We start from the raw sequence: 21,290 nt of genomic DNA on the forward strand, positions 1-21,290 counted from the left end.
TCATTTTAATGTATATTATTATGTTTATAATATTATGACTCATTTTAGGGCTCTCTTACTTCAACTAATCACATTGTAGTAAACTTAATTTAAAGGGAAAACTTTTTTAAGTCTTTGTTTTTATATCAAAGATTTCAAAACCATATTCTATATTGATTTAGAAGTCCTTATCAAATGGTATGATAGCTCTAAATTATATATATGTGCTTTTCCACAAGTATCATGGTGGTATCTCACACTATGACTGTACACATGAAATAACCAGACAGGGACAAGTCCAATTTTTTCATTTTAGGAACATGAATGATTCAACTGTTTTAGACTTGTTACATGTTGCTTTATTCACCACACATGCCAAACTACTATGCGATTCAAAATTCACAGGGAAATATACTAAACACACTTTAGAAAGCCAAGCCTTAGCCCTGGCTGGCGTAGCTCAGTGGATTGAGCGCGGACTGGGAACCAAAGTGTCCCAGGTTCGATTCCCAGCCAGGGTACATACCTAGGTTGCAGGCCATAACCCCCAGCAACTGCACATTGATATTTCTCTCTCTCTCTGTCTATCTCCCTCCCTTCCCCTCTAAAAATAAACAAATAAAATCTTTATTAAAAAAAAAGCCAAGCCTTAAGAGGAATACAGTGTAATTCTTCAAAAAAGTAAGGAAGAGAACAGAAAGTACATTCTACTATTATTAAAAGATATTTCTAGTTACATTTAAGGATTAGAAGAAATCACTAATGCAGAAATGTAAAATATGCATCTGTATCAGGAGAAGCTAAAGAAAAATAAGAGCTCCACAGAATAATCTGTACCTACCAAAATGCGCCAGTAACTGTTAGAAACTGTCCTTGAGCATCCCTTGTGTTCTCAGCATCCATACTGCTTTGACACAGGTTCGTCACTATGTAAAGGGTGTGGTTTAAAATTGTTTTACAAACATCTTGGTCACGACGATACAAAGAACACACATCGCTAAGGAGGGAAAAGTTTTACTTTATAAGTATAACAGAACACATTACTCAGTTTATAAATTTAAAGTGAACATAACATGGGTTTAATTTCTTACGATAGTGGTTTCAGAAGTTTCACAAGATCTTCCACTGGCAAAGGATATTCTTCTCCAGGGAGCTCCTTTAAAAGCAGTAGATACTAAAATAGTTGGGAGGGAAATCAGTTTTTTTAAAATATGTCACTTATTTAAGTATGTATGTAACCAAAAATTCATATATAGACCCATGCATGCATACACACATATAACCAGGGAATTCTTTTAAAAGGCAGTATAATTTAAAAAAAAGAAAAGTATCTCAAGTCAAACAGAACTGATTCAAATCCTAGCTCAACTTACTACTTATATGGTTAAAAAACTTGCCTTGTTGTCTGAGCCTTCGTACCCTCATCTAGAAAATGGGGATATAATACTTAACTGGCTGGATTACTGTGAGGATTAAAGAAAATGAATATAAAGCCTAGCATTTATTAGACGAATTCAATAAATGATAGTTATCAATGTTGGGGTTAAAAGCCTGAATAATAATCTGGAACTACCTTGTCTTTCTACTCTCCCAAAGCAATGTTTAGGGATAAAATTTCAATGTTTAAAAACTATTCTATTAATAAATTTTAGAAAGCAGAGATAATCATGGGCAGAGAAGTCGTCAAATTCACTGACCTATCTCCTATACAGCAACCTGGTAAGGTTCTCTGTGGTGTTATGACTATTTCTGAGAGCAAACAAATCATTTTCTGGCTCTAGTAAAATATCAGAAGACTTTATCCTTATGTATGGGAGGAACTCCAGCCCACAGAATCCTCCTGTCCACCGCAGATGAGAAATAAGTCACCCCGGACACAATCTTGCTATTCTGGCAGGAAAGGGGTGGCAATTCCCTCTAGTGGGGAACACCCTGAGCCCTTCTCCTAAATGGCTTTTATTGGAATAGTATGTGTAGGTGTAGACATGCACAGCTCATCAATCAATGTCAAAAGGCTATAGTCATACAAACAGTATTAAATACAGATAACAATTGAAGGAACACAGAGATTTGTCACAGGTCAGGGTCTGTTAGTTATGCTGATGCCACAGGGTCTTTAAGACGTATTCATGAGATAAGGAGTTCCTCTTTATGCCTTGAACTTAAACACCTGGTTTATATCATCACTGCTATACAAGACCAAAGTACAGCAAGCTTCAAAGGACACAATGTATTTATCAGGCCTGATTTCCACAGGAATCCTCAGTGTAGTCAGGTCATGTCTACCACCTGCATTACCTGGTTTTTCCAGGGAGGACTTACTACCCATTTCAGAGCCGGCTCTCGTAGGGGCTGCAGTCCTCGGAAACCACAGAGTGGTCCCCAATACCTCCTCCTTTTTGCTTGTTATGGGGGCATAACCAAAGCACTGTGCCGCTTGTGATCAACAGTTATCCTAGCAGAGCAGGCTTCAAAAGACCAAATGGTACATTCTTTCATCAGGCCGTATTTGCACCTGGAAGCATTCATTCCGAGTACAAAGGCCACAGCTGCCTTTGACATTGTTTTCAGGATGAGTCAGGGGGGGGAGCAAAGCAGCCAAGAGATCAGGAGACTTTTTATAGACAGAATGAGACTCAAGCTATGGACAAAGTCAAGGGGTGAAGGTCTTTCTGCCCCCTTCCCTGTAGACCCTAATTCCTTCCCAGATGGTCCTTTGTAATTGTGCCTATCTTAGGCTCCCCTCCCCTTGAGGAATACTACCTCATCACTGGCTGACCAGTCACCCATCCAAGGCCAAGCAGGGGGAAGTGAGGGAGGGAGGGGCTGCACTCCTGCCGGGAAGATACGTTTCTGTCTCCTTAAAGGCTCAGGGCCCCAAGGCCTTTTCACTCAGCCCTAGCTATGGGACTCTTTTGTCCATTAATGAGGCTATAGTCCCTGAAACCAGACAGGACGGCTCCCATCACTTATCTATATGTAGAAAAATGTTTCTTACTCCCTGTCATATATTATAAAAGAACACTACATTGGATCACTTTAAATATTTTGACATGAAAATGATGTATATGATGTTAATGAGTGTCTTGAAGTGCCTTAAACATTAAGCATCAAGAAGAACACACAGCATTGCTCATTGGTCAGGGCTGGAGACTTGAGCAAAAATTCTAACAGGGACTCAACCTGCACATTTCCAAGATATTCTAATTATTGAATGACCTGGCATGTTTCCCAGAGCTCTGACTGGAAAAATCACCAAACGTGTTTGACAATTTGCTGGGCCAGAGACTCTCCCCACATATTCAGTAGGGCTAGGGCTGAAGAGATGGTGAGCATGGTCAATACATAAGAATACTGAATAAACATTAAATGCATTAAGGTTAAGCAGGAAACCAGGTTTCTTACTGTTGAAAGAGGGAGCTAAATATACATAGGGAAAAAACAAATAAATAAATCCTATGCTGTTGGATTGGAAATGGAGATACCTACCAATAAATAGATGAAGATTGATGGGGTTAGGGCAGGAAGTGAATTACATCTTTAGTATTTTCACCTAAGTCAAAATATAAATAATCCTGAGGACACATGAGACAAACCCAAAGTGAGAAATTTTAAGTAACAAAAGACTATACTATTAAAAAATAGGAAGATCAACAGCCATGATAGAGATATAGGTAGATACACTTTGCCTCCTTGCACAATCAAAACAAGGACAACAACAAATTTAAAAACAAAAAATAACCAGAACTGCCAGAAAAATTAAACTGTATGGATGTTCAACAACCAAGGTGTTAAAAAAAAAGACCATTCATTCAGACTGGTAAGAGGGGCAGAGATGGGCAGCCAGGGCGCAGAGGACTAATGGCAAGGCAGTGGCTGGCAGACCAGACAGTCCCACATCTGTGTGTGGATAAACCAGGAGGAACAACTGGGGAGCAAGACTGATCTAGCAAACCAGGGTTCCGGTGCAAGGAAATAAAGCCTCAAAACCTCTGACTATAAAAACTTGTGGGGGTTGTGGTGGCAGGAGAAACTCCCGGCCTTACAAGAGAGTTCACTGGAAAGATACACAAGGTCCACGCATGCAGGAAACAATACCAAAAGGGCCTAATGTGCTCGTGGGTAGGGGAAAATGACTGAAAGCCGGCTGAGAGCTGAGCTAGTAACATTGTTCCCTCTCTGATCTCTATCCCACATACTGCACCATAACACAGTAAAGAGGGTTGCCTGGCCCTGGGGGATACCTAAGGCTCCACCCCTTACAACATAGCAGGTGGGTGTAGACAAAAATATATGACCCAAATGAAAGAACAGATCAAAGCTCCAAAAATGGAACTAAGTAATGAAGAGATAGCCAGTCTATCAGATGCAGAGTTCAGAACAATGGTACTCAAGATGCTCACAGTAATGGTTGACTATGGTCCAAAATAAGGAAAAAGTGAAGGACTATGCAAAGTTAAACTAAAAAAACCTATGCAGGGAACCAATAGTGACAAGAAGGAATCTAGGACTCAAATGAACGATTTGGAGCAGAAGGAGAAATAAACATACAACCAGAAGAGAATGAAGAAACAACAATTCAAAAAATGAGGAGAGGTCTAAGGAACCGTGGGACCACTTTAAACATTCTAACATCTGAATCATATGGGTGTCAGAAGAAGAGGAGAGCAAGAAATTGAAAACTTATTTGAAAATAATGATGGAGTGGAGGGGAGTGAAAGGGGAGAAATGGGACAACTGTAATAGCATAATCAATAAAAATATATTAAAAAAAGAAAAGAAAATAATGATGGAGAACTTCACCTATCTGGCAAAGGAAATAGATTTCCAGGAAGTCCAAGGAGCACAGAAAGTCCCCAAGAAATTGGACACAAGGAAGCAAACACCAAGGCACATCATAATTACATCACCCAAGATGAAAATAAGGAGAGAATCTTAAAAGCATAAAGAGAAAAGAAGAGTTACCTACAAAAGAGTTCCCATAAGACTATCAGCTGATTTCTCAAAAGAACCCTTGCAGGCAAGAAGGAGCCAGAAAGAATTATTCAAAGTCATGAAAGGCAAGGACCTACACCCAAGATTGCTCTATCCAGCAAAGCTTTCATTTAGAATGGAAGGGCAAGCCCTGGCTGGCGTAGCTCAGTGGATCGAGCACGGGCTGAGAACCAAAGTGTCGCAGGTTCGATTCCCAGTCAGGGTACATGCCTGGGTTGCAGGCCATGACCCCCAGCAACCGCACATTAATGTTTCTCTCTTTCTCTTTCTCCCTCCCTTCCCTCTCTAAAAAATAAATAAATAAAATCTTAAAAAAAAAAAAAAAAAAGAATGGAAGGGTAGATCAAGTGCTTCTCAGATAAGGTCAAGTTAGAGGAGTTCATCATCACGAAGCCCTTATTATATGAAATGTTAAAGGGACTTATCTAAGAACAAGAAGATAAAGAACAAGTACAGTAAAATGACAGCAAACTCACAAATAACAAATGAACCTGGAAACAAAAACAAAAACAAACTAAGTAAACATGCAGAACAGGAACTGAATCCCAGAAATGGAGATCACATAGAGGGCTATCAGTGGGGAGGGAGCGTGGGGAAAATAGGGGGAAAGGTACAGGACATAAGAAGCATAAATGGTAGGTACAAAATAGACAGAGGGAGGTTAAGAACACTACAGTCAATGTAGAAGCCAAAGAACTTGTATGTACAACCCATGGACATGAACTAAGGGGGGAGGGGCAATGCTGGTGGGAGAGGGTGTACAGGGTGGAGGGAAATAAAGGGAAGAGAAAAAATGGGACAACTGTAAGAGCATAATCAATAAAATATATTTAAAAAATAGGAAGATCAAGAAGGATAAGAAAAGACTAAAGAACTATTCCAAATTGAAAGAACTGAACAGACCTGAAAACTAAAAGTGATAATACAATACTGATGATGACACCATGGTTATAGGACATGTACACTGAAGGGGCAACTTAACCTCAAGATGATTCAGAAAAAAAGATGCGTGTGTAGAGAGAAAGGATGATAAGGCAAATGTGATAAATGTTAACTGTAGAAGCTTATGATGGGAATATGAAGTTCTTACAGTACTGTAACTTTACTGTCACTTTGAAATTACATAAAAAAATTAAAGCATTTAAACTAAAGTCAAGGCAAGATTCAGACTTCAAGTACAATGTTATATAAGCATTATGTTTACATTTGGAATCTGTGTTTCTTGGCCTGTTTAAAAAAAAACATAATTAATTATACCTAAAATAATACATCTATCCAAAGACCATCTAAGTTTTAATGTTTCAGTTTCCACTTACACTCTTTTTTCACAGCACATTAAATGAAAAAGTATATTTGTAACTAGTCTCAGATTCATTTTTCAAGAAGCAGTTTCAAGTCTGTAAAGGTACTATGTGATTCTTATGTCAGTCTATTACATTTACGAGCAAAGCCAGACAGAACTAAAGAGAATTTTCACTTAACTTAACTCACCATGTGTAGGTGCAGAGGTTTAGTAGGGTCTAGGATGCTAGAATCAGTTAACAATAACAATTTCCCCCGAATATCTGCTGCTCTAAATGACACAGTAGTTGTCTGAGCAGTAGTTACACACACGCACAAGAACTTGAGCATGTCCAAAAGAAGTATGTCTTGCTTTGATAGATGTTCTTCAGCTAAAGGACTCATGGCACCTAAAAATAAAAAGCACTTACTAAAACTAAGAGAGGGGTACAATAACCACATACACTGAACATTAACTCAAATATCCTCCTATCAAAAAAAGAAAAAGTATATGAAAATCAAAATAATGGTTAAAATGATTGATCATACACTAAGAGCTTTAAAATTCTTCATAAAACATTACTGTAGGATTCTATCATCAAGAAACAACCTATGGATAAATCTATGAAGACAAACATTCACAGCTATACTGCTAATTAAAGGAAAATAGAAAGGAATCTAAATTTGTAACAGTAAACTATAGTCAAGTAAATTACAGTATATATGTCAACTGGGATATCATGGAGCCATTAAAAAGTATGATTATCAATGCAAATAATTAAATGAAAAAAGGTTCATAATTAACGGTAAAACAAACAAGGTATAGAAAACACATATGAAAGTCAAAGTTGAGTAAAATTTTCAAAGGGTCTAGAGAGAAATAATAGAAAAAGGTTAAAATGGATGGCATTATGGGTGCTTTATCACTCTATTGCTTTCTATTTTGAAAAAAACTATGATTTTTTACTGATTTTAATTTTCTCAATGAAGAACAGAAAATAAATTCAATTAAAAATTAGAGAATCTAAAAGATATGGAAAAAAACAATCTAATAAACTACACCAAAAGGAAATAAAATGAGCATAACACAAGTAACTATGAGGCTTTTTGGAATGCCAAATCAATATGAAGAGGTAAAAGAAATCCCACATCATAAATATATATTTACCAATAATAAGTGGGTTCTCTCCAGATTCATTTGCATCACTAACACTAGTAGCAGGGTCATCATTTTCATCAGTGTCATCCTCCATTGATTCTACTTGTCCATTTTCAGGTGGTTTTCTGATAAAGGATACCTTCAAAGGAGAAAGATGATTTTAAAGTTGGCTTCATTCAGAAGCAAGTTGTAGTTAAAATTCACCTACTCAATGATTCAACATTCATGTGTACGAACACTGCAGTATTATTTCTATTACATCTACAATAATAGGAAAATGGATATAAACTGTAATTTATCTACGGTAACATAGTAAAATTCAATCCTTACAAATAATCTCTTACACTAAGACATTTTATACTATCCAAAATTGATAAGGATGTGGAAAAAGTTTAAACTTATATGACTCTTTGAGGACAATTACTATATCCATCCAAAATAAAATTCATATTCCTTCTGAACAGCATATATTTCTAGAATATATCCTACATCCTTCATAGGTACAAATGTAAGTAGACAAAAGAATCTTTGCCACTCTTTATAACAAACAAAAAAAAGAGAAACTAATTAAAATATTAATTAATATTTGATGTGCTGGGCTTCCAGTTAAGATGTCAGATTATGTAAATGTGGTACTCACATCCTCCCAGGACCACAAAAAAAGTTACAACTAAACTACCAAAAACCATTATTCGGAACCCCCTGAAATTTAGCTGAACAGGAGTCCTATAATTAAGGATATACAAAAGAAACCACATCCAAACTGGTAAGAGGGGCAGAGAGACAGACTGAGCTGGTCCCACACCTGCATATGAAAAATCAGGAGGGGTATCCTGACTGCAGAGGTTCCCCTGAGGAGCAAAGGGTCCCAGCCCCACACCATACCACCCAGCCAGAGTTCCAGTGCCAGGAAGAGAAGTTCCCATAAATTCTGGCTATGAAAACCAGCAGGGATTGTAGCTGAGACAGAGGGTTGAATGGTCTCACTTGCTCTGAGGTGCAGTACTGGGGCAGCAGCTCAAAAGGCACCAAGGACACACGAGGAGAAAATAAATTGTCTAGATCTGGGGTGAGGACTGAAAGAGCAGCTATTACCCAGACAGAGGTATTGGCAGAAGTTACTGTTCCTTTCTGAACCCTCTTGAACAGAGCCCTCAGACAAGAATCATATTAAGTCTCCATAAACCTAAGACTATTCACCCCATCCTGGTGATTCCCTAAAATTGTCCTACCAACTTGTGAGCCCAAACAAGCAACTTCTAGTGGCTTTTACATACAAATAGCTTGTCTTAGCTCATGCTGAGAACTTTCCTAAAATCTGTAAAAGTGTCACAAATACTAAACAAGCCAGATCTGGCTTCAGCATGCCCTGCACCTGTTGCCAGGAAATTGTGACAATGGCCTCAGTTCACAGCACACACTCTCCCCATCACATCATGAGCCCAGTGCAAGTAGTGGCCATAAGCAGATCACTTTCAAGCAGAACACAGGCAGCAACTGACCTTAGTCTGCTCATCTCAGGAGACCCCATAGCCAGTGCACCAGGGAGACAGCTTCACACCACGAGAGAGTACCATGTAACCACATGGTGCAACCACCTCCATGAGCAACACATTCAAAGGGTAAACTGACTGGGCACTAGAACCTTGCTGAAGTGAGTTCTGCTTCACAGAGTTGGACCCTACATAGCAGCTCTTCGATTGTAGTTATGCATGTCCTTGCAGCCAACTGGCTTGGGAGTAAAACCCTTCCATTGACTTGCCAACAACAATCAAGGCTCAACTACAACAGGAAGATGCACACAGCCCAGGGCAGGATGCACCTGAAGCACCTAATTGGAGTGACCAGGGTGGCTATGTCAGTAGGCCCGTAGAGCACTTCTACTAAATAAGGCTACTCTACCATGACCGGGAGAGGTAGCAGCTCTACCTAAAACAACATTCAGAGGCAGACAAAATGAGAAGACAAATAAACATGTCCCAAGTAAAACAATAAAACAAAATACAAAAAATAAAATAAAATGAAAACAAGCAATTCACCAGATGCAGAGTTCAAAACAATGGTTAAAAGGGATACTCAAGGAACTTAGGGTAGGAGTAGATGAATTCAATGAGAACATCAATAAGGGATAGGAAACATAAAAAAAATAGAAAATATTAAAAACAACTAGACAGATATGAAAAATACATGAAGCAAAATGAATAATACATTAGAAGGAATCAACATTAGAATAGATGAAGCAGAGGACTGAACCAACAAATTGGAAGATAAGGAAGCAAAAAAATCAAAATAGCAAAAGAAAGAAGAATCCAAACAACTGAGGATAGTCTAATGAGCCTGGGACATCATCAAGTGTACTACCATGCATATCAAGGAGTATCTCCCAGATCATGAAGAGACACAGCAAAAAATTGAAAACTGCCCTGGCTGGTATAACTCAGTGGATTGAGCGTGGGCTGTGAACCGAAGGGCCACCAGTTCAATTCCCAGTCCTAGGTTGAAGGTCAGGTCCCCAGTGGGAGCCACATGAAAGGCAACCACACACTGATGTTTCTCTCCCTCCCTTCCCCTCTCTCTAAAAATAAATAAATAAAATATTTTAAATAAAATCTTTAAAATATATATATATATATAAGCCAATCCTACTTAAAAAAAATGAAAACCTATTCAAAAAAATAATGACAAAAAAATTCCCTAACCTGGTGAAGGAAATACACATACAAGTACAGGAAGCAGAGTCCCAAAGTGGATGAATCCAAAGAGGCTCACATCAAGACACATCATAATTAAAACACCAAAGGTTAAAAACTCTTAAAAGCAGAAAGATTCTTGAAGACAGCAAGAGAAAAGGAGCTAGTCATCTACAAAGAAAGTCCCATAAGACTTGTCAGACAATTTCACAACAGAAACTTTGCAGGGCAGAAAGGATTGGTACAAAATATTCAAAGTGATTAAAAGAAACAATAACCTACAAGCAAGATTACCCTAATAAGCAAAGCTATTATTTAGAATCACAGAACAGATACACAGATTCCAGGGCAAGAGAAAGCTACAGGAGTTCATCACCAACAAACCAGAAGAATAAAAAAGTTGAAAAGTATGAATAATAAAATGGTAATAAATACATATCTACTATTTATTATGTTAAATGCCCCAATCAAAGGACATATGGGACACACACAGACTGAAAAAGTATAGGGATGGAAACTGATATTTTACAGCAAAAAAAAAAAAGGAGTAAAAATACTTAAACCAGATAAATCAGACCTTAAAACAAAGGCTATAACCAGAGACAAAAGAAGACACAACAATCCCACCTAAGGGTATTTATCCAAAGAAACACAAAACACTAAAATGAAAATACATATGCATACATATGTTGTTCACTGTAGGACTACGCACAATAACCAAGATGTGAAGTCATCTAAGTGCCCATTAATAGATCAATGGCCCTGGCTAGCATAGCTCAGTGGATCAAGTGCAGGCTGCAAACCATAGTGTCACAGGTTCGATTCCCAGTCAGGGCACATGCCTAAGTTGCAGGTCATGGCCCCCAGCAACCGCACATTGATGTCTCTCTCTCTCTCTCCCTCTCCCTCTTTCTCTCCCCCTTCCCTCTCTAAAAAAATAAATAAATAAAATCTTTTAAAAAATAGATGAATGGATAAGGAGAACTAGTACCAGTATATAATGAAACATGGCTTGGCCATAAAAAAACAACTAAAAAAGAATGAAATATTTGCCATCTGCAAAATATGGCTGGACCTGGAGGATATTTCATTGAGTGAATTGAGTAAGAGAGAGAAGGACAAATACTGTACGATTTTACTTACGTGTAATCTAAACCACAAAAGAAATGCCCCTGAACAGAAACACACCCATAGATAGAAAACATTTTGACAGTTGGTAGATGGGAGGGGGATTAGGGAGATGAGTGAAAAAGATGAAGTGATTAAATACAAATTGGTAGTGACCGAATAGTGATAAGGATGTAAAGTATAACACAGAAAATACAGGGAGCTACCCAAGAGACTTCTGGCCAAATGGAGGCATAGGTAGACATAATGTGCCTCTTCACACAACCAAAAGAAGGACAACAGCAAATTTAAAAACAAGAAACCAACCAGAACTGACAGAAAATCAAACTGTATGGAAGTCCGACAACCAAAGACTTAAAAAAAACATTCATTCAGACCAGTAGGAGGGGCAGAGATGGGCAGTTGGGTGGAGAGGACTTGTGGCAAGGCTGCTGCTGAAGGACCAGAAGAGATGGGGTTTACAGACTGGCAGTCGCACATTCGTGTGCAGATAAACCAGGAGGAACAACTGGGGAGCGATATAGACTACATAAGCAAGGATTCCAGTGCAGGGACATAAACCCTAAAAACCTCTGACTGAAAACACCAGTGGGGGTTAGGGCAGCAGCGGGAGAAACTCCCAGCCTCACTGGAGAGTTCATTGGAGAGACCTACAGGGTCCTAGAGCGTACACAAACCCACGCACCAGGGAATCAGCAACAGAAAGGACCAATTTGATTGTGGGTATCCAGAGAAGTAACTGAAAAGTAGCAGAGAGAGGAGCAAGCTGTTCCCTCTCAAACCCCTCCCCCACATACAGCATCACAACATAGCAACGTGGGTTTTCCCCGCCCTGGTGAACACCTAAGGCCCCACCCCTTACCACATAAAAGGCATGCCAAACAAACAAACAAAAGGCCCAAATGAAAGAACAGTTCAAAACTCCAGAAAAAATACAACTAAGTGATGAGGAGAAAGCCAACCTATCAGATGCACAGTTCAAAACACTGGTTATCAGGATGTTCCAGGAGCTCACTGGGTACTTCAATAGCAGAGAAAAGACTCAGGCAGCAATGAAGGTTGCATTACCTGAGATAAAGAAAAATCTACAGGGAACCAACAGTGATGGGAAGGAAACTGGGACTCAAATCAACGGTTTGGAGCAGAAGGAAGACAGAAACATGCAACCAGGACCAAACAAACAAATAAGAATTCAAAGAAAATGAGGAAAGGCTGAGGAACCTCCAGGACAACTTTAAACATTCCAACATCCGAATCATAGGGATGCCAGAAAGAGAAGAGGAAGACCAAGAAACTGAAAACTTATTTGAAAACATAATGAAGAAGAACTTCCCCAATCTGACCAAGGAAATAGACTTTTGGGAAGCTAGGAAGCTCACAGAGTCCCAAAGAAGTTGGACCCAAGGAGGAACACACCAAGGCACATCATAATTAAGTTACCCAAGATTAAAATTAAGGAGAGAATCTTTAAAGCAGCAAGAGAAAAGGAGACAGTTACCTACAAAGGAGTTCCCATTAGACCCTCAGCTGATTCCTCAACAGAAACGTTACAGGCAAGAAGGGGCTGGAAAGAGGTATTCAAAACCATGAAAGGCAAGGACCTACATCCAAGATTATTCTATCCAACAAAGCTATCATTTAGAATGGAAGGGCAGATAAAGGGCTTCCCAGATAAAGTCAAGCTAAAGAAGTTCATCATCACCAAGCCATTATTATATGAATGTTAAAGGGACTTAAGAAAAAGAAGATAAAAAAATATGAACAGTAAAATGACAGCAAACTCACAGCTATCAACAACCGAACCTAAAAAAAAAAAGTAACAAAAACAAACAGCAAACAGCTAGAACAGGAACAGAATCACAGAAATGGAGATCACATGGAGGATTATCAGTGGGGGAGTGGGAGAGGGATAGAGGGGGAAAAGGTACAGGGAATAAGAAGCATAAATGGTAGGTAGAAAATAGACAGGGGGAGGTTAAGACTAGCATAGGAAATGTAGAAGCCAAAGAACTTGTATGTAGGATCCATGGACATGAACTAAAGGGGGGGGGTATGCAGGTGGGAGGGTGTGTGCAAGGTGGAGGGGAATAAAGAGGGGGAAATGCGACAACTATAATAGCATAATCAATAAAATATATTTAAAAAGAAAAAAAAGACTTACACCTATCCTTCTCAAACTATTCCAAAACACTGAAGGAAAACTCCCAAGTTGATGATATTAGGACACCATTATTCTAATTTTAAAAGCAGATAAAGGCACTACAAAGAAAGAAAATTATAGGCAAATATCCTTTATGAACACAGATGCTAAAATCCTTAACAAATTATTAGCACACAGAATCCAGCAAAACATTTAAAAGATCACAGACCAAGATCAAGTGAGATTTATTCCAGGGATGCAAGATTGGTACAATATTTTCAAACCAATAAATGTGATACACCACATAAACAAAATAAAGGATAAAAATCACAGATTGCATTAATAGATACAGAAAGAGAATTGGATAAAATGCAGCATGTATTCACGATCAAGACTCTCAGCAAAATAGAGGGATCAAACCTCAACACAAAGAAGGCCATATATGACAAAATCACAGCCACCATCATGCTCCATGGGCAAAACTGAAAGGGTTTTAAGGGTTCCTTAATATCAAGATTAAGACAGGGAAGTAAGTTTTTCATCACTCTTATTTAAAACAGTACCGAAGTCCTAGCCACAGCAATCAGACAAGAAGAAATAAATGTCATCCAAACTGGAAAAAAGGAAATATAACAGTCATCATTCACACATGATATAATATTATACATAGAAAACCCTAAAAACTCCACCAAAAACTACTAGACTTAATAAATAAATTTGGCAAAGCAGCAGAATATAAAATTAATGTCCAGAAATCAGTGGCACTTTTTATACACCAATAGTGGACTCTCAGAAAGAGAAATTAAGAAAACAAAACCATTTACTATTCCAACAACAACAAAAAAATAAGGTGCCTAGGGATAAATTTAACCAAAGCAGGTTAAAGATCTATACTCAGAAAATTATAGGATACTGCAGGGGGGAAAAAAAAGGAATATACAAATAAGTGGAAGCATATACCAAGTTCATGAATTGGAAGAATTACCATCATTAAAATGTACCTATTATCCAAAGCAATCTATACATTCAGTGTAATTCCTATTAAAATATCAATGACATATTTCACAGATCTAAAACAAATATCCCCAAAATTCATACAGAACCAAAAAAGACCCCAAATAGCCTCAGCAGTCTTGAGAAAGAAGAACAAAGTTGGAGGATTCACAATACCTGATATCAAAATACAGTACAAGTCCACTGTAATCAAAACAGCCTGGTATTAGTATAAGAACTGGCAGATAAATCTCTGGAAACAGAACAGAGAACCCAAGAATAAATGCATGCCTTTATGGTCAAATAATATTTGACAGAGGAGAGAAGAGCATACAACAGACTAAAGACAGTCTCTTCAATAAATGGTGTTTGAAAAAATTGTACTGCTATAAGCAAAAAAAAGAAAGAAACAAGACCACCAACTTACTCCATACACAACAATAAACTCAATAAACTTTTATTCATTTATTCAAAATGAATAAAAGAGTTAAATACAAATCACGAAACCATACTAGAAGATAGGCAGTAAAATCTGACATCCCTCATAGCAATATTTTTGGCAATATGTCTAAGATAGAAAATACAGGGAAAAAAAAAAAAAACAAATGGGCCTACACCAAAACTAAAAAGCTTTTCATAGCAAAAGAAACCATCAACAAAAGAATGGGTTGGCCTAAAAGTTCATTTGGTTTTTTGCTTAAGATGGCTCTAATAGTGCTTAGTTCTCTTTAACACCATTCAAAACAATTTTGTTAGATTGTATTGTGACAGCTGTCATATCAGCATGAATTTTTTTAAAAAGTTATCAAAACTGGTGAAAATTTGTGTAGCCGCTTGAATACTGAAGATGGAAAAAAATGCAACATTGTTGTCAGATTATGCTTCATTACTTCAAAAGAGGGAAAAACACGACTGAAACAAAAAAAGATTTGTATGTGTAGTGAATGGAGCAAGTCATGTGAGTGATTAAACTAGCCAAAAGTGGTTTGACAAGTTTCATGCTGCAAATTTCTCGCTGGATGATGTTCCATAGTTGGGTAGACTAGTTGAAGTTGATAGTGGTCAAATTGAGATATTAACTGAGATCAAAATTATACCACAGGGGAGAGAGCTGACATACTCAAAATATCCAAATCAATAAAGTTATTGGTGAAAATGAATCTTTTATTTTACAGTTAAAACCATAAGGACTTTTTGGCCAAACCAATGAAAAGGCAACCCACTGCAACAGAAAACGTATTGGCCAATGATACAGCTGATAAGGGGTTAATTTCGAAACTATATAAAGAACTTATACAACTCAACACCAGAAAGACAAACAATTGTATTACAAAATGGGCAAAGGACTTGAACAGACACTTTTCCAAAGAGGATATACAAATAGCTAATAGACATGAAAAAATGTTCAACGTCAGTAGTCATCAGAGAGATGCAAATTAAAACCACAATGATATACCACCTGACAGCTGTCAGACTGCCTATAATCAATAAATCAACAAACATCGAGGGCCAGGGAGGATGTGGAGAAAGGTGAACCCTTGTGTACTATTGGGGGAATGTGCACTGCTGCAGGCACTGTGGAAAACAGTATGAAGATTCCTCAAAAAATTAAAAATGGAACTGCTTTATGACTCAGCAATTCCACTTCTGGCAATATATCCTAAGAAACCCACATTACTAATTCCAAAGAATACACGCACTCCTCTGTTCACTGCAGCATTATTTATTATAATAGCCACCATCTGGAAACAACCCAAGTGTCCAATAGTAGATGAATGGATAAAAAGTTGTGGTCCATTTACACAATGAAATACTACTCAGCCATATAAAAGAAAATCTTCCCTTTGCGACAGCATGAATAAACCAGGAGATTATTATGCTAAGTGAAAGAAGCCAGTCAGAAAAAGACAAATAACAAATGATCTCATTTATATGTGGAATCTAATGAACAAAATAAGCTGATGTACAAAATGGGAACAGGGGCATAGACACAGGAAGAGACTGACAGTTGTCAGAAGGTTAGGGGTTGTGGGACTGAATGAAAGAAAGAAAGAAGGGATTAAGCAAACACACACATATATATAAAACACAAAGACACAGACAACAGAGTGGTGACAGCTAGGGGTAAAGTGGGGTGTGGGCTGGTGAAGGTGCGCGCAAGGGGAGAAATGGGAATGGAGACTTTGCTTGGGGCAATTGGAGCACAATACAAAGTGCAGATGTTTTACTGTGTTGTACACTTGAACGCTGTATGGTTTTGCAAATCAGTGTCACCCCAATAAATTCAATTAAAAGAAATAAAAGAATTGTGATACTTGTTCTCTCAATTTCTCTCACTCCCCAACTCACTCCAATCTAGCTTCTGCACCCACAACTCATTTTGGTCAACATTAGTTTCAATGTTGCCAGGCTCTTTGCACATTTGGGTCTTAAAATTCATTAGCATTCAACCCAGTATGCCTACAACACTTCTGGAACTTTCCCTTGCCTTCTACTATTATACCCTTTTGGTTTCCCTTTGCTCTTTCTGCCTGTGAACTTACCCACCACCTTTAGTTCACTAACAGCTAGCTAATCATCCTTCAGTCACAACTGAAACTGCATATCCCCCAAAATCCTTTCCTACCACCCTGATTGGTCCAAGTCCTGATAGATGCTCTCCTTGGAACTCGTACTTCTCCTTTAAGATACTTATCAAAAATATAATTAATAATTTGGGTAATTTTGTTACATGTCTCTCTTCTCCATCAGTTTGCATGCTCCATGACATCAAATGCTATGTTTCATTCTCTGATGAAATCCCAGTACTAGGCAGCACCTTGCCTTATTCATACCACGAATTTATTATCTATATAATAGATTAATAAATATATAAAGAATAAACAAAGGAAAAATATCAATGAAATATGGTAGTAAAACAAAAAGCATACTTACTAAACTACCACAAATATCTGCAATATCATTCAGTAGCCTTGATGTTAACAATCGTAGGAAAAATCTAGATGCAATCTTATTTGGATTGTGCTGTAATGAAGACAAACAAACAAAAAAAACCCCAAGCAAACAAATAAACAATTATTCTTGGTAGATAATATTGTATCTTGAATGAAATGTAGATTTTCCTTTACACTAAAAATTCTCTAACACGAAAAGCATGGATAAAGAATTTATTATGGGACACAGTTACAAATAACTTAAAAAACAGTAACCTCTTTTCTTGGAATAATAGTAACTATAGCACATCTCTCTCCCTGTGCATAAATATCATTAAACTAAAATATCTGCTATATGACCCTAAACATAAGCAAGCAGTAATTGTAGCTTAGAGTTTATTCTTACAATGCTCCCCTTCCCACTTACATCAAAACATAGAAAGACACATAACAAAGCCTAAAATACATGTTAATAATATTGATACGTGGCCATATATTTAATATTAACTTTAAAAAATGTTTCCAATTATTACTGACACCCTAAACTGGTTCAGCTAACCCTCAAACTTGCTCCAAATCAAGACAAAGACTACACACAACAACACTATTCCTGTCAAATGTTGTGAAAGACTATCTGGGCAGAAAGAGAGTAATGTATACACTGGACTTATTTATCTTTGTGGTTCTCACTAGCCCTAAAATAATGGCATACACATCACATAGCTAGCAGTCAGCATATATTTATTAAATGAATGAAAACACACTGGAAATAAGGGTCATACATGTATTTTATAATAGTGGTAAAACAATTCTTAAACTTCCTGAAATGATGAAATTAGTTTTATCAGTTACTCAGATCATCTATTGCTTTATTCCTCTGGAATACTACCATTTATTTTCCATTCAATTTTATTTTAAATCAGTGTATAAACTTATAATGGACCAAAAAAGAATTAGCACCACCAATCAGTTATCAACCCTCTAGATAGCCTATACTGTCAAGTAGGAAGAACATCTTACCTTGGTACAGTTACATAAGCAACTTGTACATAGACGCATCATATTTCTCAATGAAGTAATTCTAGATTCCCCATCTGTTCTGTTTTTAAACAGAGTGACACTTTCTCCAGCACACTGCATTAGACACTATTAAGAATAAAAGAAGAAAAAAATCAAATTTCAGTTAAAATTATAGTTTAGTGATTCCTTTTTAAAATTTTAATTAAAGGTAAAATTAAAGAATGCCCGGGCTGTAGCTCATTGGATTGAGCACAGGCCTGAGAACAAAGGGGTCCATGTTCAATTCCCCATCAAGGCACATGCCTGGGTTGCAGGCCAGGTCCCCAATGAGGGTCATGTGAAAGGCAACCACATATTGATGTTTCTTTCCCTCTCTTCCTCCTCTCTCCGCTCTCTAAAAACAAATAAATAAAATATTAAAAAAGAAAAAATTTTTTTCTCTAAAAATAATAAAGTAAAATAAAGGTAAAATAAAGTTTTTTAAGAAGTTATACTTGATTTATAGTATAATTAAAATTTATAAACTTTATTTTTTATTTTTTTAAGATTTTATTTATTCATTCTTAGAAGAAGGAAGAGAGGGAAAGAAACATGATTTGTGGGAGAAATATCAATCAGTTCCTTCTCATACACTCCCAACCTGGGACTCAGCCTGCAACCCAGGCATATGTCCTGACTGGGAATTGAACCCACGACCCTTCAGTTCACAGGCCAGCATTCAATCCACTGAGCCATACCAGCCACAGCATGAACAATTTTTTTTAATGGTAAATCTTATACCGTGTTCTTATAAATCGTAAGAACTTGGTACAGTGGTACCAAGATGAAAATGAGTTTATGCTTAGCACCTACTTGATGAACACTCTTAGTTAAGGATTCTTTAGAATATGGATCACAGAAAACAGTTTTAAAAATACAGATAAAAATCAGGAATTTTTGTTATTAAACTTTAATGTAGTATTACTTTAATTACTATATTTATAGTTGGCTAAAATTAATTTCAAATCTTAAGGCAGGACATATAGTATCATTTCTTCTCAGGCTGCATCAATAAAACAGAAAAGGGTAACCTACATACAAATTAATGTTTTCCAAACAAATACACTAATTTCTGCAAGGATATATTTCATTTAATTAATCCAGAACTTATTCACATTAATTTTCTTACCTTGGCTTTATGGAATAATTCTGATTTATATACTTCCTCTTCAGTTATTACACCCACATAACAATAGCAACCAAGAACACCCACCAAAAGACTTGAACACCGGACAAGCGTTTCTGTATTTGTAGTCTTAAAGTAAAACACAAATAAAACATATGGCTCATAAATACTTTCAGTACTCTATGATTATCTCTTATAAGAACAAATTTTATGTACATATTAAGAAACAAAAGTTAGTTAATTGAATTAACAGTGGTATAATTCTGATCATCTCTGAAAAACATCTAAGATTTCCTCGCAGAGTTGTGATAACCAGGATTCTCAAGAAAAACAGTAGAAATATCTCATAATGACCATGTAAGACCACTCTTCTTAAAGTAGCACCGTGTACTGCAAAGGCCCTTAAATATTTGAGGTACAAAGAAAAAAAAACCTAATAGGCAAATAAATGCCTGTAACTCTTAGAACATACTCAGAAAAAACTCATATAAAGAAATTATTTAAATAACCTTCAGAGCTTCTAAAAGACAAGAACCTTGACTTACTCAGCTTTTAAGACTCCAAAGACTAATGCAACTATTTTTGCAAGTAGATAGTCCTTAACCAATTTTATAAAATTTTGTATGATTTTGCAAAGGTTGCACAGAAGAACAAGATTTTTGGATTTTTTGTTCCTATATTGTAGGGAATGGCATTTTAGGGGAAAACACAGTATACCATATTACTTTCTAAGGAAAGTGGTTATAACTGTAATACAGAAGAATGTCAATAATTAAGGTTAAGGGACATGAAATGTCCCTTCTCTGGTTCTTCAACTCACTATTCCTGGCTACTGAATTCACTCCCTTGAATAGCTTCTGGTTTTTATTTTATTCAACAAATATTTTATCACCTACCATTTAACAAGGCATCATGGCATATACAGAGATTAATTATATATATCTCTCTCTCCCTCCTTTAAGGAGTTTATAGCATGGTTTTAAGAGGTATTTGTGTATAAAACATATACACAAATTTTGGTACAAGGAAGATGCTAAGTGACCTTTAAAAACGGAAACATTAAGTATTATGAAAATTAAAAGACAAATTGTTGTGGCTGAGATTATCTACGAAAGGATCTAGTAAGGATTTTGACATGCAGATGATCTGAATATATGGCAATGGGTAGAAAGACATGAGAGTTTTGGCAGAACAATACACGGGAAGAGAATTTGTGAATTAACACTACAAAGGAAATGATATGAGAAATTACTGAATGATCTCTAAAATATGGGTGACTGACACTTCACTTATTACCATTTATTAATCACTTTTACCACGTCAATTACCACCAAAATTTATGACACGTATTTTTCGGACCATAAGACACAAAATAGGATAAAATTTTGAAGCAAAAAATGTGGTAAAATATTTAATAACATAAATAACATAGTATTTCACCACTGTAAATGTAAACAGAGCTCAACAGCAGCATTAACCACCATTATTCCTCCCAAATTGGAGGAGAGGGGGAGTGCATTTTATACTCCAAAAAAGTATGGTATATCAGTTTCAACTATGTCAGTAATGTTGCTGTTATTGTTAATACTTCCTTCCACAAAATCCCTACACAGAACTGAATCACTTTTTCCTAAAATAATCGCTGTACTCAAAAACAGTATCATTCCTCCTAAATCCACCCAAAGAATTCCACTTCTACAGTGTCATCCAGAATTCTTGGCACAAAAAAGTATTGAATTATTATTCTTCAGTTTTCCTTTTTTCATGCTATTTTCACTATTAGCCAACATGTACTGTCACTTTGCTT

At 36.8% G+C, this 21,290-nt stretch overlaps 1 protein-coding gene across 1 annotated transcript in view; it reads right to left on the minus strand.

Moving 5' to 3' along the window:
* The window catches only part of ATM (ATM serine/threonine kinase), a 163,905-nt gene that overhangs the window by 107,835 nt on the left and 34,780 nt on the right, over positions 1-21,290 (minus strand). The window contains 7 exon segments of the mRNA XM_028514270.2: positions 821-976; positions 1,071-1,153; positions 6,466-6,665; positions 7,424-7,553; positions 17,300-17,389; positions 18,319-18,444; positions 19,487-19,612. Of these exon segments, the coding sequence (XP_028370071.1) occupies positions 821-976; positions 1,071-1,153; positions 6,466-6,665; positions 7,424-7,553; positions 17,300-17,389; positions 18,319-18,444; positions 19,487-19,612 (911 nt within the window).

Source organism: Phyllostomus discolor, chromosome 6 (assembly GCF_004126475.2).
Source record: "Phyllostomus discolor isolate MPI-MPIP mPhyDis1 chromosome 6, mPhyDis1.pri.v3, whole genome shotgun sequence".
Taxonomy (NCBI): domain Eukaryota; kingdom Metazoa; phylum Chordata; class Mammalia; order Chiroptera; family Phyllostomidae; genus Phyllostomus; species Phyllostomus discolor.